Source organism: Pyrgilauda ruficollis, unplaced genomic scaffold (assembly GCF_017590135.1).
Source record: "Pyrgilauda ruficollis isolate IOZ18807 unplaced genomic scaffold, ASM1759013v1 scaffold2, whole genome shotgun sequence".
In the NCBI taxonomy this organism is placed as follows: domain Eukaryota; kingdom Metazoa; phylum Chordata; class Aves; order Passeriformes; family Passeridae; genus Pyrgilauda; species Pyrgilauda ruficollis.
This window is the reverse complement of record NW_024519206.1, coordinates 27,957,652-27,977,876: the sequence shown is the minus strand read 5'-3', so window position 1 is coordinate 27,977,876 and position 20,225 is coordinate 27,957,652. Positions and strand designations below refer to the sequence as shown.

General features: G+C 38.1%; 1 protein-coding gene across 1 annotated transcript in view; it reads right to left on the bottom strand.

Moving 5' to 3' along the window:
- SUSD5 (sushi domain containing 5) overlaps positions 1-20,225 on the bottom strand; it is a 38,400-nt gene that overhangs the window by 5,227 nt on the left and 12,948 nt on the right. The window contains exons 3-4 of the mRNA XM_041466789.1: positions 12,782-12,900; positions 4,289-4,477 (exon numbers count right to left, since the gene is read on the bottom strand). Of these exons, the coding sequence (XP_041322723.1) occupies positions 4,289-4,477; positions 12,782-12,900 (308 nt within the window). The remainder of the gene's footprint in view (positions 1-4,288; positions 4,478-12,781; positions 12,901-20,225) is intronic.

Below are 20,225 nucleotides of genomic sequence, written 5' to 3'. Positions count from 1 at the left end.
CTTCTAGATAGCATATTGGCATCCAAGCTCTATTTTGAGTGCTGCTATTTTGGGCAACCATAAAACACAGTGCATATTTTATGGGTGTATTTTTGGAGTACAGGAAATTGAAACCTGATTCTATATAGACCATCATTATAAATATTTGTACTGTATAAAAACATCTTTAGCCTTAGAATCTCAAAGTAGCTACAGCAAACATTAACAAGACAGCATCTGTCTTTAAGGATGGGAAGGAAAAGAGCATGTTGGCTGATTTGCTTAAGTCATATTTGTGAACTACAGCATCTCAAAGAATTATCCATTTAGTTTGGATCAGGTACACAAATTTCTCTGTAGCCAACCACAGTATGCTAGACAGAAATTGTGCCTTTTGTCTTTTACAATAGCTATAAGAAAGAGGATATTTTTTATTCCAGCAGGAAGCCTGCTAATATGAATAAATAACCCATCAAAATTTTTCAACTTATTCCATTTGGCAGAATCCATTCATGCCAGATCAATACTTTACATTAATCTAATACAACCCCTCAGTGACAGGCCTGAAAAGGGAACCAAAGTTTCTCATAACAATTGTTTTGATTGACCATGGACATATTTGCTGCTGATTATATTTGTCTGTCACAACTCTCCCTTTGCACACACAGAATGAACAAAAAAAAAAAAAAAGCATTCTCAAATCAGATCAAAAGCCAGAGACCTTTTGTTTGATTCCCCACATTAAAAATAAAAAACTAAAAAGAAATGGTGCTAACTAATTGTGCTTACAGAATGTGCACACATGAATGTGAACCAATATAATTCTTGAAAACTCCAGAAGTAATGTTTGAAGTAATGAGAATTGTTGAGCCAGGCAACAAGCTTGGTAGCTGCAGATTAAGTGGTCAAAGTCAGCCAAGTCCTCCTTACGCTGGCATATGAAGGGTGGTCCTCACCTTGGAACACATCCAGGTGTTGTCATTGGAAAGATTCCTTAGATGTGTAGAAGATATGGACTCTACTGCCGCAAGCATATAGCTGGAAAAACCCAAATAATCCAGGGAAAAGATAGATACATGACATTCTTCTGAGCCAGTTTTAGGGCAGAGATGGAACATGATTTCCCAGCCATCTCATCTGCCTTCTCTTTGAGGGAGCAAACCCTAGAGAATGCAGCCTAATGCAGTCCAGCCCTGACCCCTGCCACTGAAGTGTTGGTATTGATGCTTCTGATATTGAGATCATGGTTTATTTTGGGAAAAAAAAAAAACCCAAATGTCATTTAGTAATTGTCAGTTTAGTCCCTGTGCTTACAGGACAGCCACAGTATGGAACATATGCATCTGCTTTCAGACCTTACTACAATGTCTTTCTGGATATATTTTGTGAAGCAAATACATTCTCTCCACAGAAATAAAAAAAAAAAATAAACGGCAAAATCCATGTATTTCCCTGTTCTCTCCTTAAGGTTGCTTTGTTGGGCTAAATATCCCTGTGCTTTCAACTAGAACACAGTGCCTTTTCATGACAAGGAATTACAGGAAACAGAGTCACATTTTTTCTTTAAAAGCATATTAATTAAAAATTACTGTCTATTACCTGGTGTGCACAATGTACATTGCAGCCATTTGTAATGTACTGCTTTCCTAATTTCCATCATACTTTACTGTATCCAGAATCCACTTGAATTTCCATCTTACTTTACTGCATCTGAAATCCACTTAATGCAAGTCCAAAATTATTTTGTTCAGTTATGCCAGGTTTTGCCATGTATTTTGCATTAGGTGCCTATTTGATTATATATGTATTTTTTAAATTTTAATTTTCAAATCTACTGACTGTATGGCTGTACATTTATATCCCAGGTGCACTTATATTCCAGGTGCCAGAATGGACTGTATCTCTTCTTACTGGATCAAAACAGAGAGGAAAGATGATCACAAAGAGACTTCAAAGAACATTTAACTGCTATATTTAGACACTTCTATGGTGATAGTTCTGTGACTCCATATTTGCTCTGCGTGAGCAACTGGGAATGTAAAGCCAGTCTGATGCTTTTCCACAAACAAGAAAAACATGTAATTATTGCTTTCAGTCTGATATTCTGCCTGGACAGCTGGGTATTATAATGGGGCAGTTACCAAGTAGAACAATGGTACTCAAGGTGCAACATCCACAAATCCCAGCAAGCTTTATGAAATTGGATAAATGTCATCACTCTTCCACAGAGGAGGTGGAGTAAACAGCAAAGAGCAGTGCAGTGACTTGTCCCTAGGCTCAGAGACACTGCAAGGTGTAGGAACAGGCCTTATAGCTCTCAGTGCTCTGACCAAGGCTTTGTCCCCGTGGCCCCCTTTTGTTGAAGTAAGAACATCGGGACCATTTTACATTTCCCAGTTGCTCACCCAGCGCAGATGCAGAGCAAGGGCACTGTATCATCTTACCAGGCTCTAAACATAGCGCTTAAATGTTCACTGAAGTGGCTGCACAAACATCTTTCCATTGATGTCAGCCAGTTAGGACAGAAGTGCTCCAGTCTGCCAACTGGAATATAAATTCTCCCATCATTAAGTCCCGTCATTAACCTTCATGATAGGGAAGGTGCTCTCTTGCCTCAAAGGACTTAAAAATCAGTCTGTGTGCTGACTTCTGGAGTACTTAATAATTGTTCTCCTCTCACCTATGACCCCAAAATATCAGTCAACTCTAAATCAGGTTCCTTTTAATTAAATTATCTTTTTTTTTGTTTTTCTTTTTCATTGGATTCTTACTTTTTAAAAAATAATGAAACCTAGTATCACACATTTTAATCATCCTGTCAAGTCTTCTTTTTTAAAGAATTATGATCAGGAGGATTAAATACATAATTATTACTTGAACAATTATTGTGTTTTCTGTCCCATGTCCTTAAAGCATTTGAAAAACAGTAATCAGAGGAAGCCACCCAGCATGAAGTCTACATTTAAATAATTTAAAAAATTATAATCCACAATATCACATCTGCTGCCAAGTTTCAGTGTTGATGTTTGTGATTTTACAGCCATGTTTTCCTATTTTTTTAAAAAATATTTTCCTCTCCCCTGCAGCTGTGTGAAAGGCTTGGGCAAAACAGGAGAAATAGACTATTTATCCAGAGAAAACAGTGAAACACAGACAACTTAAATGGCCTGATTCTTTCCCTTCCTTATTTTGGTGGAATACAGCCTTATGTCTGTGTGTGATGAAGACAGCATTTCCACTAACCTCAGTAAAGAAAAAACAATTATCGATTTGGTGCAGATTATAGGAGGTTCAGTCCCATTGGGTAAGCTGAAGATGTCCCTGCTTATTGTAGGGGGGTTGGACCTTAAAGGTTCTTTCCAACCCAAACTGTTCTATGATCAGATGCAGATACTTGTTTTTCTCCTTTTTCCCTCCGCATTGTTCCTCTATGCTCTACTCTGTTTTGCATAATCATCTGAACTGCTGTTTGTAAAACAGTTTTAGAAGCTGAAAGAGCTCAGAAAAATGCTGGTGCTTTCATTCTTTTTTTTTTTTTTTTTTTTTTTTTTTTGTGTATCTATACTGGTTGGATGGTTTGAGAATCTGGTTCCCTGGTGCGCAGACATGACCTATTTCTGCTAAGAACAAGTTTGACCTTTTCTCATGATTATCCACTGCCTGATGGTATATTCACAAAAATAAACTCCTTGCAAGTCTCCAGACATTAAGTAATATATAGGTTCTGAAATGGATATACTAACTCCAGCCCATATAGATAGCTTAGATACCCAACAGCTGCTCATTCCTTTGCTTAAAATTTATCTGTTTTACCAGAAACCTTACTTTAAACATGCCTTCTCGAAAAAATGCTAAAATTTTCTGATTACCATTCTTAAATACTGGGGAAAATGGTGGGTTTATGCATTGAGCAAAGTAACATGAGAAAGCAGAATTCAGGTTGCATCCACATCTGAACTCATGGTACTGTTTAGCCTATGTTTAAACAAGAGGAAAGTTAAAAGACTGCTGTAGAATTTAACTAACACATAAAGGTGGTTTTTATTGAGGGTTTAAATTAAGGAAATGTCATTTTACAATTTGCTTGGGGGTTTTGTGGTTTGGGGGGTTTTTTTTGAAAAATCTTTTCTTGAGTTAAGTCAAGAAAGTAAGAAAATCCACTCCATTTTTTTAATGGAGTAAAAATCTGGTCAACTACTCTCGTGTTTGCAGACAAAAATCCTGAAGGCATGGTGCAAGATAAAAATTGTTTAGCTATTTATTGGGGCAAATTTTAAAAAAATCATAGAGTTTTTTTGTCTGAGCTGACCTTTGACACAGGCCTGGACCTGGCCATACCACTCCCCGCAGCTGTCGCAGAGCAGCGTGAACGCCGTCTCCTTGTTGCCCATGACGTAGCCTGGGGCACAGACGTACAGCAGCTCGTCCCCCATTTCAAAGCCAGTGTGGCCGTGCAGGATGGTGTGGGGGAAGGATGGCGGGTCCCCACAGGGCTTGTCTGGGAGGAAAAAAGAGATGACATTGTAAGACTTCTCAGTAGTCTTTTAGTACAATGCTAAGAGCAGTGCTAGGAGTTTTCCTGAGGATAAACTTATGCACGTCCACAGAAGCTGTACATCTCATCTGTTTCATGCCCTTTCACGATTATTTCCAGCTGTAATTGCCCATTACAGTTGGAAAGTATAAATTGGGCTATAACTGTGATGCCACTGCCGTGATGTTATTGACGTCTGACAGTTGTGTATCTAGAAGGGCTTTGTTTCAAACAAGGCAGGATGCCAGATCACAGTTGTCTTCCCTGCCTGATTCTACAAAAGCTAACAAGAGCTTGGGCAGGTTGGGGCTGGAATCCAACAACTTGGACACAGTCATTTTTCTTAACTCCAGAAATGCTTGTGGAATTTTTTAAGACTGGCACTTTGATCTCTTCTACACAGCAGAGGCTGAGCAATGGCCCAGTCCACACACACAGAAAGAAGAGGTCCAGGTGAACACCAGTCAGTTTTCAGACTATCTCTAATCTTCTAATCTTTCTCAAATCAGGCGTGTCCCCAGATATTCAAATCTCTGTTTTCAGGGTAAAGACACCCTAAAATAAATGGTGACTTGGGCTCATCAGCTTAAAAATACCCTGGGTAACATATCTCTGCTGTCTATGAGAATCTGAAGAGCTAAATTTGCAGCAGGGTATAAAACTCAAAAAGATGTTTGATAGTGTTTTTGCTGACAGCATTAGAAGCCAGGAAGAAAAGTTATTATGAACGAGATCAAAACTGGTGTTTGTTGCATTAAAGAAGTGTGGAGAGGAGGCAGGCTGACAGCTGACAGCTGCCACCACCAGTGTAAACTGAATTTTAACTCTCTTTTTCAGATTTGAATGATCTTGGCCATTGTTAACAAGGTAGATCAAGATTTTCTAGAGAACTTTCCTTTCTGAAAAGAGCTCTTCACAAGGTTTGCTGTGTCCCTTTTCCTCCATGTGTTTTACAGTCCTTTTTGGAATAGGTGTCTCTTGGTTACAGAAAAACAAAACAAATAAAAAAATAGAATGGAAGATGGATTTTACCAAGAAACCCAAGGGCAAAGGCTGCAGTGTTGGTACAAATTATCACTTCTATACTCTTTCTCAAATCTGTGAATTTTTTCCAGTAGTTCTAGAACCCTTATTGACTATGTTAGAAAAAACCAGCTGTTTGTCTTGCCAAAGTAACTGAAGATCCAAAACCTTCTTTTGTCCAGATAGAGAACAACCAAAATTAAAAGGCTCACGAGTTCTGGTAATTATATTGGATAAGGGAAACACGGGGCTAGGTCTATGTTTTAGTATGGATCTCTCCTGTTGAAATAATGAGCTTTAGTACAAAAACTTGATTGCTTAGCTGGTAAAGCAAAGATGATGTCTCTTGAAAAGACTTTTGTTTGGAAGCTGAAAAGACTCCAAGACTATGTTTCTAGACATGCAGAAGGAGAAACATCTTCAAAGAGCACCCTTGCTATTTTGCTAGAGTCTACTTGTAGGGCATCATCACCACAAGGTCTTGCAAGCAACAGTTTCATTAACACCAGTTCATGTCCGGGTTTTTCAATGGGCAACAGGCTTGACAGAAAAGCCTTTTCAATCTCACCTCTGCAAAAACTCAGGCTTTCCTGCTTTTGCCCAGGGACATTCTGCAAAACACTTGTGAGTCTCAGGCTGCAGCTTTTCCCATCATCTACCCACTTCTGACTCAGGCATAGGTAAACACATGCTTATTTAGAAATATGTTGTATTTATTTTGCCAGTCATTTACCTTGTAGTGAAATGAAAATCCTATGATAAACATCCACACTCTGTGAACGTTCCTTTGGATCAGGCTTTTGGAAATCGTCTGATAGACCTGACTAACCACTTCTCAACCGGGTATGCTGAAAAATATCTGCCACTAATGTAAGAGACATGCTACTGAAGTCAAACTTTGAAGCCTGTTCTCTGTACTGTACACTATATATATATATATATATACTGTCTAACACCTTCAGAAGTTAGTGGGAGTTATGCACACACACACACTGACAGAAAAAACAAGCTTTTGAGGCTACACAAAGATCAGTTTATATAGAATCTTATGGAGGTTTGACATCTGAGGAAGTGAGGAGCAGTTAGCAGCTAATGCTTTTCCTGTGAACTGGCCGGATAAATGGAGATTGATGTGGATGAAAGGTAAAAAAAATTATTTTATTGCCTCATAGGAAGGCTACAGAGCCTTGCATTTCATGTACTTTATTTATGTAGCTACTTCCATCCATACAAATGGGAGCTGTGTATCTGTTCTGTGGGAAGTATTGATCCCAAGGCGGTATGGAACAGTTATACATCAGAGAGTATTCTTATCTACAAAGCCTTGCTTCTTAATCCTGTTGCCAGAGGAAGCAGAAGAGCAAAACATTAGTTGACTATGGCAAACGCATTCAAAAAGCACATTATAACCTTCCAGGAAAGAAGAAAACTGAAGGGATCTTTACAGTAAAATTTGACAACAGACTCGGTAACAGAATTATGAACCCCTGAAAGAGCGATCTGGCTGATGCATGAGCAAAAAGAAAAGCAGAGATTTTAAAGATGTACATTGACTGACACTGTATGGGGAACTCTTGACCCTCTCACATGAGACTTTGTAAGGTCATGATTTTTCTGCATGGATACTGTCATACTGAGTGACAGCATGGACAAGCGTAAGTGAAAGCTGATACACTGCAAAGACAAACTCCAGTTCCTACATCCATTTTGTTGATGTCCTCTCCTGCAAAAAATGTACGGGAATTTTCCAGGTTACAGCATCTTATGGCTCCTCATCCTGCTGCAGTCTCAGTTGCTATGACAATTCCTGCTCACCCTTTTGCCAAACCTGCTCTTTCTGGCACACGTACAGAAGTGACACTGGCACAGCAACTCATCAAACTGAGCCACTTCTGGGGACAGGCTTCATGTTTTTGTGTGCAGCCTTTGCACCAGGAGCTGGAGGAGCATGGGCTTATTTGGAACAACAGTCTGTGCTCAGTGCTGGCATTCAGGCCATTTTCTTGCTGGAAGAGAGGAGGCAGATCTGGGCCATGGAGCATGACAGAGGGTGTGTTGGCAGCAGCTTGTCATGTGGAGGAACAGTAGTGCTCTTTGTTAAGGTGACCACAGGGGCTGCCTGCAGTGGTGCTCTTGGGTAGATGAGGGCTGGGCTCCTCCATCCATCTGGAGTACTGATTTTTACCTCATCTATCCTCCCATAAACCTACATATTTTCTTGCTTCTGGCTGAAAAATTAGCCCAACTCATGGTTCCCAGTAAAAAAGCTGGATCTTCTTGATACCGAAGAGCCATCCAGCAGAACATCAAGAAGGTCCCATGTTCTGCCTGCTTATGTCCAAGATCATATCTTAAACTTGAACACTTGAAATTGGTTTCTGGACATCATGACCCTTCCAGTATTTTCAACATGTTGGCACTGAGGTCAAACACATAACAGGCCTCCATATGTTGATAACTGACCTCCAGTAAGAGAGGGTGGATTGAGTTTCAGATCAAGTCAGCATAGCACAGATATAAGGAAATTTGTTAAAGTTCACAGGACATCCTCATGTCAGCAGTAATTTGGCACAGATTGTGTCCTGGAGTGAGAGTCACCACTACAGTCAAGAAAGATCTTAATATGCACATGCAGAAATCAGAACAGAGTCAACATCTGGTAAATGCATGGGAATAAGTGGCACAGCAAAGATATATATGGGTGTTGAGCACAGATATGTTAGGGCTAGTGACAGCTGTGGTTACAGACATCTTAGAGACTCAGTAACTATTTTTTACATGGGACTAAAGAGATCTCCTGTTAATTGAGTTAGCACATTCAGTCCTGATTGGTTTTTAGGAAAAATATCTCCTCAGAATAGTAACTTTAACCACAGAACACATGTGGAAAGGATTTTATGACAGGTGATTTCTGCAAAGAGTTGGCACATGTCACTTTAAGAACACAGCAATTCTCGTCCCCAGTCCAGATTACACCAGAAGCATCTCCTTTATTTGAACTATAAGCATCCCACTAGTCTGTAAAGACTTTTTTTTGAGATGTCTTGATAAAACACTGTCTACAGAAAGGATAGCCTAAGATCAATGCAAAAAATCAACGCGAAGGAGATGCAGACTTCAGCTTCCACACCACCTGAATTTACTGAATTTACTGAAATCTGATTATCTACCATTGTTGCTTTATCTGTGCACCACACTCTGAAAGCTGACATGAGACGTCCACTTTGAAATAAAATATCTCCTATTCCAACCATCCAGTTCAGTGATGTTTTTCCAGAGAGGACACTGGAATTTTTAGGATGTCATCTTGTCATTAAGAAATTAGAAAATGCAACTCTTAATGGCCAGACCTGTGAATGAGATGAGTGAGGATGTTTGTATTGCTTCTTGATTGCAGAGACCCTAAAGTAGATGGAATTTTTCTGTTTGGATAGAAGTACTGAGTATGAAGAATCAAAACTCAATTATGGCCAATGTGAATGTTGCCTGTAAGCTACCAGTGCTAGGATGCCAACGCCTCTCCCATCAGACAAGGCCTGTGGGACTTTATTAGTGTAATTTACATCACCAGAGAAGTGGGAATTAACTGTCAGCTCTATGCAAAGCCATGAAAAATAAAGCTGTAGCACTAAAAAAATTTCTATCTACAACAAAGCATGACAAATACAAAGTAGTTCAAATATTACAAAAAGCAAACTGCATTTTGATTGCTCTTTTAAAGCACACTCAGTAAATTTGCTGTAAAGAATACACTGATTTCTTTTTTTCTTACTGCTTAAAAAGGCTAACTAAAATATGTACATAAGCCATCAAGCTTTGATGGATATCTGGAGCCAGCAGTCATGTTTAAAAAAGTTTGATTTGCATTTATGCTGTACTCTACTACAAGTTGCTGCCTGTTTAGTTTTCCTGTGGTGGCTGCAAATCAAAGCCTTATGGAACAGATCTTATTTGTTGCCTGTAAATAACAGTGGGTCACTGAAAGAAAGAACCAGTAAAACCTGGGGGTTATTAACAAAGAGATCTTTCCTTTGCTGCAATAAAAAATAAGAAAGAAAACCAAGAGGATTTTATATATATATATATATATAAAATCCTCTTGGTTTTCTTTCTTATTTTTTATTGCAGCAAAGGAAAGATCTCTTTGTTAATAACCCCCAGGTTTTACTGGTTCTTTCTTTCAGTGACCCACTGTTATTTATATATGGAATTGAATAATATGGGCTATTACAAAAAAAAAAAATAAGGCAGGAAAAATTCCAGCTTTCTGGTTTTCTTGCTTTACCTACTTTATACTTTTAAGGAATTTTCTTATGAACTCTGATAGAGATACACACTCTGTGTGCCAGACCTAACTTATGTGTGATACTGCATTTTCAGAACTGGCAGAATCTAATGTATTTTTAGATATTTTTTTGGCACTGAGGGCCTAAAAGGGAAGTGTTCTGAACTCAGCAGATCCTGAGCTGGTACAGAGTTGTCTTGCTGACTTTAATGGCTGCATAAAACATGTGTTTATGAGAAGCTGAGAAGACGCATTTCTCTGTACTGTGAAAACTGCAGCTATACTCAGAGCACTCATAAAACATTACAGCTACATCTTTCCTTGTCAAACAGAACCCTTAGGATCAATTCCCCGTAAAAGACAACTCTTAGTCTCAACAATTGCTGTGATTCTTCTGTGTGTACAGATCAAAATTCATTTCAGAAACAAACCAAAAAACTGTCTCTCTCTTCAGGACTTCTGTTTGCGAAAGCCTGATGCTGTAAGCACACCCAGAGCTCTTGCTAGCATCTGACTTCTGCCCTGGTGTAGTGGTGTGCTGAGATGTGTGCTTAAGGAATTTGACTCCACTCATTTGCATGATAAAGGTTAATTGAGTGAAAAATAGTTATAAATCAAGGGACAAGAAGTCAATTTGGTTTGTACTAGAACTTTCATGGTGTTTCGAGATGCATTCTGCACAGTCCTAGGAACTGAAGGTAGAGTTGCAAGGAATTACTAATGTCAGCTTGGTTTCTGAAGTAGAGGTTGATGTGACTGTTCCCTCTGTCTGTTTTCAACCTACCAGTCTGTCTGAACCTTTGGCTCTTCTCAGCCAAATCTGACAAAGAAGGAAAGCTGCTGTCTGCTCATTATTATCTGGATGGATATAAAAGAAATGAAAGGGCTTGAAGAAATTAATATAGTTCTCAGTGTAAGAAACCTGGAATTTATCACATTCAGCAGGACAAAACAACTTGCCTCTTGCACTTAACTATAAAGTATTACTAAATAATAATTGCAAAAGTATAAAAGCGATGTCCACTTTTCTAAGACTAAAAAAATATTCATGAGGTTTTAAGAAGAAACAACTTATTAATCCAAACTTAGATGTGTAGTTATTAGCCACATGTACATAAGATCAGAACAGATATGCTGTGTGTGAGGTTGTGGTGCAGGGTTTACTCTTGCTGTTTCTTACTGGATATTTGCTAAAACTGGAAGTGGCATCCCTGAGGATATTCTTTCATCAGTCAACAGCTCTGGGCTGGCTTGTGTGTTACTGTTGCAATGTTAAGGCCGTTTCCTTTCCGGACTTTGCTCTTCTCATACCAGCTACAAACCAGGCTCTGCCACACAAATTCACTTATATCTTTCTGTTCAAACATCAGCTCTGCATCCCAATTTTTTAATATATTTAAGGAAGAGGGAACATTAGAGTCATCCAGAAATGTTTCTGTGTGTAAGGGCTACTTGAGAGCATTGGGATGATTATCTCTTTCTGTCATCAGAAAATTCCCTGCCTTGTATAAAACAAATTCTTCATAATTTGTGCCTTCTTTACAAAAGATCTGAATTCCCCCAGAGTTTAAAGCATGCAGTTTCTGAGTCCCATGTAGTACTCTTTTCCAGCATAGCCTTGTCTGATTGCATTCTTGCCTGCCCCTTTACCGTGAGCAGTAGCCAAACCAAAAGGTAAACACAGCTCCTTTTCCAAGATGCAACATCCTGGGTGGAGAGCAGGTGGGGACACATAGGGGAGCACAAGGGCACAATGGAACAATAGTGGCCAGAGCAATGATTTCAGCATCTCACAGCTGTCCCAACCCACTGCAAGGTTTTTCTCGAGGCGGGGGGATGATGACAAAAGAGATTTGAAGGAAGACAATGAGAGAGTTTTGCAGATGTTTACAGGGAAATGGTCCTGTGTGTGAGGAGCAGCATGGAGAAAGCACAAAGGTGCTTGTGTGACCACATTAGCAACTGGGTGACAGAGTTGGCATCGCTCACAGCAGCACGGAGCCTGGAGTTGATATGACAAGGGTTACTTGAGAGGATGGTCAAACTCTGCTAAAATCATTCTTTCTAAAAAGAACAATTTGGTATACATCAAATCAAAATGCATCACCTCCGCAACATTTCACTTCAACCATGTCTTCATCCCCACTCCTGTCACTGACAGTTGATCAGAATGACCCCCTTGTGCTGTGAACTTACTGTTTCTCAGTGAATGCCATCAGCTTACCCTAACTTTTCTTGGAAATCAGATACAAAAACTCACTGTGGATATCAACAATCTGTTTCAGGGGTTCTCAAATTTCTTTACGCAATCCTGCCTATCAGTAACAATTTACTTTTTGCCTCCAGAATTCATCTTTGTTTGTGGGTTCTGGAACTTAGATATTGAAAAATTTAAGCACAAATCTACATTGGAAATAATTTGGTTTTCAGAACCATCTGGGATATATCAGCATCCCTAGCAGCCTTGTCTACACTTGTTAAAAAATCACCAAAACCAAATCAAATTGAAACTAAAATGGAGCCAATGAAGTTATTTGCATACAAATGTTGCATACTGACAGATATACAACAGGGTGGTGTGTTGTAGCTGGAAACCAGCTTGCTGAGTTACAGTCAGCTACAGTGCTGAGTAAGGGACATGCTTCAGCCATCTCCATTAGATTGGTGCCAGATATATTCCTTTCCATAAAGTATGTTCTGTGAGCACCAAAATGGGTTCTGCCAGATCAGTAGTGCTGTTTGAACTCACTAAACTGCAGCAAAGACAAAAGACAATACAATTTATTTGCTGCAACCAATGTCTGTGCAGCAGTTGGCTCTTGTAGTGGGCGATTACTACAAAGATTTATCCTTTAACATTCCCCCTTTCTCTCTCAGCAGCAGAAAAATTGAAGGCAAAACTTTTAATGTTGCAAGACAGTGATGACTCTGTGTTATTTCAGAAGTATATCAGTGCTGACCTTCATCCTTTACACAAAAAGCATCATATTGGTCATTCACAAAGGGATCGGTTTCAATTTTAACATCAATGGCTTTCACGCTCTGCTGTTTGCTGCCCGTCTTTCTGCATATAATTGTCCTAAAATAAAGAAGAAGAAGAAAAAAATAATCAGAAATCTTCTGGAGTTGTACATGCAGGTGAAATTTGGAGATTTTTTTATCAGAGTAGTCAGACTTTAGCCTTAGCTGTTTCAGCATTGGCATGTAAAGCAGTAGTGTAGGAAGATCTATGAAAAAAAAGCCAAGGGAGAAAGAGAAGTAATTAGAAAAATGTTTGCTGTAGATCAGTTCAAGGCATAGGGAGCAATAAAGGATGTTTATCTTATTATGTTCTGTAATACCTCTAAATATCAGACCTATACCCAGAGTAATTAAGTCAATATTTTGCTCTCACAGTTCAGCAAATGGCACCTGGATAGAAATGAATACAAAACTCAAGACTTGATCTGAAATTTTATAAATAATTAGTATTTACATTAAAGAGCCATTAAGGCTGTATATTTAACTGCTCAAAAGCTACCACGGGCAAACTTAGAAAATTCAGCTTGGGTTCTTGGAAGAAAAACAGCTTTTCTTTTTTTTTTTTTTAATAGCAATTTCACACTTTTGAGTAAACTCCATTTCTTCTGGTTTGGTACTCAGCAGTACCTAATCCGTCCTGTTGCCCTGATAGGCTTAACAAAGGCGTTAGATCTGTATTGGGTTTTACAATCTTGTAGATGGTGATGATGAAGAGTTTACTAATTATCTCTTCTCTCAGCTGTACTGGGTGCTTAAAATTAGCAAATGGAAGAGAGTTTGTTGTAGAAAACATTGGTTTTACTGTTAGATTGAAGGTTACAAAGGCTGGGAAAGTCACTTCAGAGCAAATTTTTGCAGCTAGATATTAATGATGTGGGTTTATACTTTTGTGGACAGCAAGTGTTACACGGTCAGCTATTCTAGTGAAAGGAAGATAAAAACACTTTACACACTGCAGGAAAACCTTCCAGTGCAGGAAATGTATCATTTTGTATTGTGCAATGGTTGAACTAATGTGCCCTCAGTCCTCCACTAAATCTGAGGAATAAAATAAGATAAAATCCAATAATACAAAAAACCCCAAAATAAAGTAAATAAAATTCCCATTCATTGATGGTGAAAAAGATCCAGTGGAAACCCAGTGCACTTAAATGCTATATATAATGATTTACAGAAATAGGCTGAATTATGGTTGTACAGACTATTTTCATTTGGGCATGTGTTAGCTTTTGAGTAGTTACATATTTAACTTTAATGTTCTTTGAATATAAACAAACAAAAGCAACATGAAACGAGCCGTATGGAGGTGGTCACGCATATGCATCAGAACGGTTCCTGCCACACTTCTCCTCTGGAAAACAACATGATGTCATTCCCTGCTGAAAACCCCTTTATGATTTAAAACCAAATTTATTTCCTTTGTAAAGAAAGCTCCACTAGATTTTTTGAGGGGATAAAAAAATCCCTTCAAAAAAGTCCCTTTTTAAGAACAATATTGCCCCCACAAGTTTTAAATCCAGTTCTCTCAGAATTTAATGTATTTAAAGTCTGAGACCTCTAAGTCAGTAATTAAGCACTTAGGCAAAAACAACTTGATCTGCCAAAATGAGTTCAGATGACTGGGAGGATCAGGACATCAATTAGAAATTTTCTATATGTATGTAATATTCACATATTGTTCCACTGGGTCTTACAAGGTCTGAGAGAATGAGACACTTATGCTTCCCTTCACAAATTAACTCATCAACCTTAATCTTTCCAATAATTACTCAGTTGCTTAGATATCTGAATCAGTTGTGTCTTGCAGCACTAAGTAGACAGATAATGATATGACTGCAAAAAATGTGCTTTTCATATTTTTGTAATTTTGTACCTTAAGCTTCAGGCTCTCTCTCTCTCAAAAAAAAAAAAAAAAAACAAAAAAAAAAAAAAAAAAAAAAACCCCAAAAAAAAACACCCAAAAAACCCAAAAAAACCCCAAAAAAAAAAAAAAAAAAAACCCCCAAAAAAAAAACCCCCAAAAAAACCAAAAAAACCCCCAAAAAAAAAAAAAAAAAAAAAAAAAAAAAAAAAAAAAAAAAAAAAAAAAAAACAAAAACCAACTAAATTCCATTTTCTATGTTTATCTATTTTGCTTCTGCCCAAAACACTGTAATTTCTTTATCAGTTCTTCATCAGGCTACAAAGTTATCTGTGGGTGCCACATCCTTGTTACAATGAGGTAATCACCAAAACAGGCTACCTGGCTCATGAGTAATACCTGGTATTTAAAGTGCTAGTTTTTCTCACCTTTTTTTTTCAAATATTGTACAGTAAATTACAAGTTTGTAGTTGATAGATTTTAGCAATTAGCTAATTCATTTTAAGAACCTGTCTCAGGTGCTATCCAGTGTGACAAACTTACAAAGGTGTACCTTGCATATAGTTTCAACATTATACATAAAGAAAAGCTTTAAATTAAGATCTTTTACATGTATTTACATGTATCTGCTACTTAGGACTTTAATTTGGATTTTTGTCATATTAAAATTTATCTGATTAAAACTGCAAGCACCCTAATGCAATTCTTCTGAAATGAAAGAAATCTTGCCTTGTACATAAGACACAGTCAATGATTGGACTTGATTATCTCAGATGTGTTTTCATACCTTAATGATTCTGTGATTCTAAAAAACAGAAGAAAGAAAATATCTGTTTAACGCCTTTCATTTCTTCTTCTCTGACAGTAGTTTCTTGCCTCAAGCTCAGTCCTGCAAACTTTAAACACCTTCAGTAAGCTGTTATTGCTGCTGCTGAGCTTCAAGTGTGCTCAGCATTTCTCAGTAGCGAGTCAATCAGACCTGCAATGCCCATGGCATAGAAATAGTCTCCTTGCAGTCAGTAGGATTCCAGGTATGACTAAAAATGCACATTAATAGTCTATTTTCTGAGTTCTTGAGGGTTGCCCTAAATCCTAAAATGCTAGCTTTTAATCTATAGTTAGAGCTGAAATACACAGGTACACTTTTGTCACAGTTCTAAAAGGTTGAGTGTGAAGCTTTTAAGTTTGTTACAATTTTCATGACTGAAAAATGGCTACCAATTCAGAATTCATCATACCTTAAAATTTCTTCAGCAGCAGCACAGCTGTGCCGAAATAAGAGACGAAAAAATTGTACAGCAGTTCTAATTTTCCCAGCACCCTGCTGAGAGGTGTTGCTGCCTAGTTTGTTTCTTGTCTGTTTTCAACTATTGCCCTGGGGCATGTATCATGGCTGAGAGAATGTCACAAACTTTGTACTTTTTAAGGGATACATCCACCTACACAGCCATTCAGAAGAATGCAGTCATGTACGTTTAATTCTATTTATGGATAATTTCATGCATTAATTGAACTTAAGCTCATTTCTCAGCATACAATGTCATCTGATGCTCAGAGCAGTGTAATGCTTGATTTTGTGCCTTTTAGTTAAGAAACAGATTTGATTTCGTTTTCCTTCTGTGGAGATTTCTGATGAAGGCAGATGTGCTCAGAAGAAACATACTGACAGCGTATCACCCATAACACTTGTCTGTGGTCCACATCTGTCTGAAACATCTGTGCATCCCTGAAAATTACTCTTACATGGCCATAAACCCACAATCTCAGCATAAAAATCAATCAGAAACACTATCACCATAGACCATGAAAGTACCACATATCATCCAGTAAGATAAAGATGTGGTTAGTGGTGTTGACAGCAGCCCCTGCTCTCTGATGAAAAGTTGGAAGGTGCCTAAAGATGTCTCCTTTGTTTCCTTGACAAGATACTGAGAATCTTCTTAGTCTACTGCTACCCAGCTTGGAAGGACAAACTGCTTCACGATGCCTCTTCTTCTGTACTGTGTTGAACCTGAGCTTAACTCCTGCTGTACAACGTGATTCATCCAACTAAGAATGATTAACAGTCCTTTTTCTGTACCCACCTTGGAAAAAGATCAGAGCTTGGCCAATCTGATCATTGTTTTCCTGTGCCATGACTCAGACATTGCAGATATCATGTGCACACACACGGAGAAATTCTAATATGCGGCACAGTAAGGTATGAACCAGACTTCCCAGAAGCCTTCTGCTTACTCTTGTGCTGCTTAAATCTTTTTCTGATGTATTATGTAATGAATGAGTAACTGGTATATTTTGCCCCACTTTCAAAGATGGAAATAGCAAAAAAGCTGGCATGAATAGTACTTATTTTACAATATGTCATAATATGCCACAATATAATACATATTAATAAATATATGATAATTGTAGGCCTGAACTGTTGTGATTATAGTTAATGTCATAAATTTTATGTATGTATAATAAATGAATTTTTAATAAAGATCTACTATTTTAATGTAAATGATAACTTTTTTAATAGTAGTGTCCACTGATAATTTTGCTTTCTAAGAAAATTACAAGGCAATGTTGTAATATTGAAAAGGTTTCAGTGAGCCCAGGTTAAAACATATGGATTTGACAGCTGAGTTGATATGATAAAGCGTGATCCATCAGCACAGAAAACAGTAGGTGGGACATTTTTTGTAGTTGCTACTTTATCCACCAGTTGATTTTAGGTTTTGTAGTCTTAGTCAATAAATTCACTGAACTGAGTCAGAATGGTCTTATGACATTGATTCATAGTAGTATGAGCTTGCAATATATTCAGCTCAGAAGAACATCAGGAACAGTGTGTTTGTTGAGGCACTGTGAAAGTCTGGTTGATAACACACTCTAAGAAAGTTTCCCCTAGTTAGAAAGTTAAAAACTTCATCATTTTCTTAGTCAAGATAAAAATCTTTAACATGTTGTGCTAATTTTTTTTTAATGGGTCAGCTTTACTGTTTGTGTTTCAGTAACTAGGTAAGAGAAAAAAACCAACAGTAGTCTGGGAGCCAAACGAGGGGTTTTTTATTCTTAGTCTTTCACCTCTGTATTTTGGGAAACTGCAAATTATAAAGCTGGCTCTGATGAGGAATAAAATATAAATGACATGCTCATGATTACCAAAGGGAAGAAAATTTCCCTGAAAAGTCATGAAGGGGAGCACAGGTGGGCTTTGGAAAGTCCATTGCCTGGGAACTATAGAGGCTAATTTTGGCTGGATGTGTCCCAAAGAAAGCAGCTGCTAAGTGTGACATGAAGACATTCCAACAGCAATACTGCCACTGGAAATGTCAAAAAGGAGGTCTTACCAAGGCAGAACCAATATCCTTTAGATTCTTAAAAATATACACCAAAATGCAGCCTTTTGTACTTAAAATTGTACATATGACTACTGAAATAGTAAGGCCTCTGTTCATTAAATAAATATGGCCCATTCATGCAGGCTTTCATACTGTAGCCTAGTATGAAAGATTTTATGTAGCCATTTTGCTCTAATATCACTAGGTGCATATAATTTGACCATTCTGAGTGCATGCAAAGGAGAATCATGTTGCTTCCTGGCCTGGACTAGTTGGGTGCTCAATGACATGTCAAGCATCACTAGAAAGGTGGTTTCACACAATTTCACTTTACAGGCTCCAGTTTAGTCCATGGCTTTTATAACAGAGGTTACTGATTAGTTATTAAAGGGTTTAAAAAAATAAAAAAAATATTTTATGAATGCTATTAATTTACAAAACAGCTCCATTCTCAGAGGTTTCACATACAACAAAGCATTACAGTGATTCTAAAAAAAAGGCAAAATATGTGAATTTCTTTTGAAAAGTACAAAATCACCCTCATTAGACCTGTCCGATAAGTTACAATCCTGATATTAGCAACTCTTGCAAAGAATAAGTATATCCCATTTCTGTCTTCATTCATTTAGATAAATGAATGATCACCTTTAATCACCTTTTGATAAGAGAGGTGCTTTCTTTGTCTAATCCTAGTCTGAGCCCAGACCTCCTGAGCTTGGATGCAAAGAATTACATTAGACTATTGCAGGTGAGGTCTCACTGGTGCTCTTCAGTACTGCCCTCTCTCCTCTGGAACTGCTGCTGGATGTCTTTTAGGATGACCACATTTATTTTTCTCAGAAATTTTACCTGAGTTATTTCACTTTACAACAAGCCCACTGCTGTCCTGTGCTCTTTGACTACCCCCAGCTCATTCTCCTGCTGTGCCTTTCTAGCTGGTTTTAAGATGGAAATTCCTATTAGCCTTCATCAAATACTGTTGCATTGCACCCCATTTCTGTTACTCCATCTCTAACGTCAGGCTTGCCTTTCTGTTCAATATTGTGATTTTCCTTGGTCTTAGGAAAGATTTCTAACCTTCTGGCATTCATTAATTTCACTAACAAACCCATGCTTTTTGTGCCAAAGCTTGCTAAAGTTTTGCTAAATCCCTCAGAGTTCGTTACAAAACACCTTCCAGTAAAAATACAATTTAAAACTGAGAGTCATATCTCACTTAGTAAATGGCAACTTTGAGGACTGTGATGTTAACAGTTCAGCAGATGGTGCTTTGGGTGCTTGTCCTAGAAAATACATAAAAATATGTATTTTCTTTTGTGCAGTACTTTTCCTCAAAAAAATACATTTTCTAAAAAGTTATTCAATTATTGGCTGTCTCTTTCACAAGAAACATAGCTGTCATACTTTGTCCGTGCTGCTGCCCCAAGTTGTGCTAAGGAAAGGTTTGCTTCTCTCCTCCCAAAGCTGATGGAAAGTGGCTCATGGCTACATTGCTCAGTGATATCATCCCTTGGACTAAGATGGCCATGCCCTGTTTTCTAAATTCAAGTTTCCTGACTGAGCTTTATGTAGAAATCCCTATTCCTGGAACACAATTACTTTGTTTTTACCTTGCATGAGACTTACTGAGAAAACTGACAAGAAGTAGCAAGAAGACAAAGTCATGACACGAGCCGTGAGCTGTGGGACAGGAGTTTGTGACATGAAGGCATTCTGTAGTCCAAGACCTTCTCAGACAATTTCATAAGCAACTTCAGCATTTTGAATTGGACTATGTCCTGTCAGTTATGTCTGGATTTGTCTCTTGAAGGGAATTACTTGACCTGCCTCAAATACATGTCTGGGAGCAAATTCATGTACATTATCACCAGTCAGCAGAGCACAGCCTTGAAATAAAACCAAGAGCTTGCCAAAGTGATGTATCACCAGAACGGCTTCCCTGCAAAGAGCTAGAGGGCCTGTTCTAGCATGCACACCTGGATGAATTTCAAGGGACCCATAAGCCCAAGGCTTTACCAATACAGATGAGAGGACTGGCAAGGGTTAGCAACTGACCCTTCATTTCATTCCTTGGATGTTCCTTTTTTTCTTTCCCAGGAAATGTACTTTAATTATCATACTGTCAGGTACTGGGCAAGTCCCATGCAGCAAGCAGAAAAAGAAGTAGGTAGTATTGTGAAATGTCATATTTGAGTC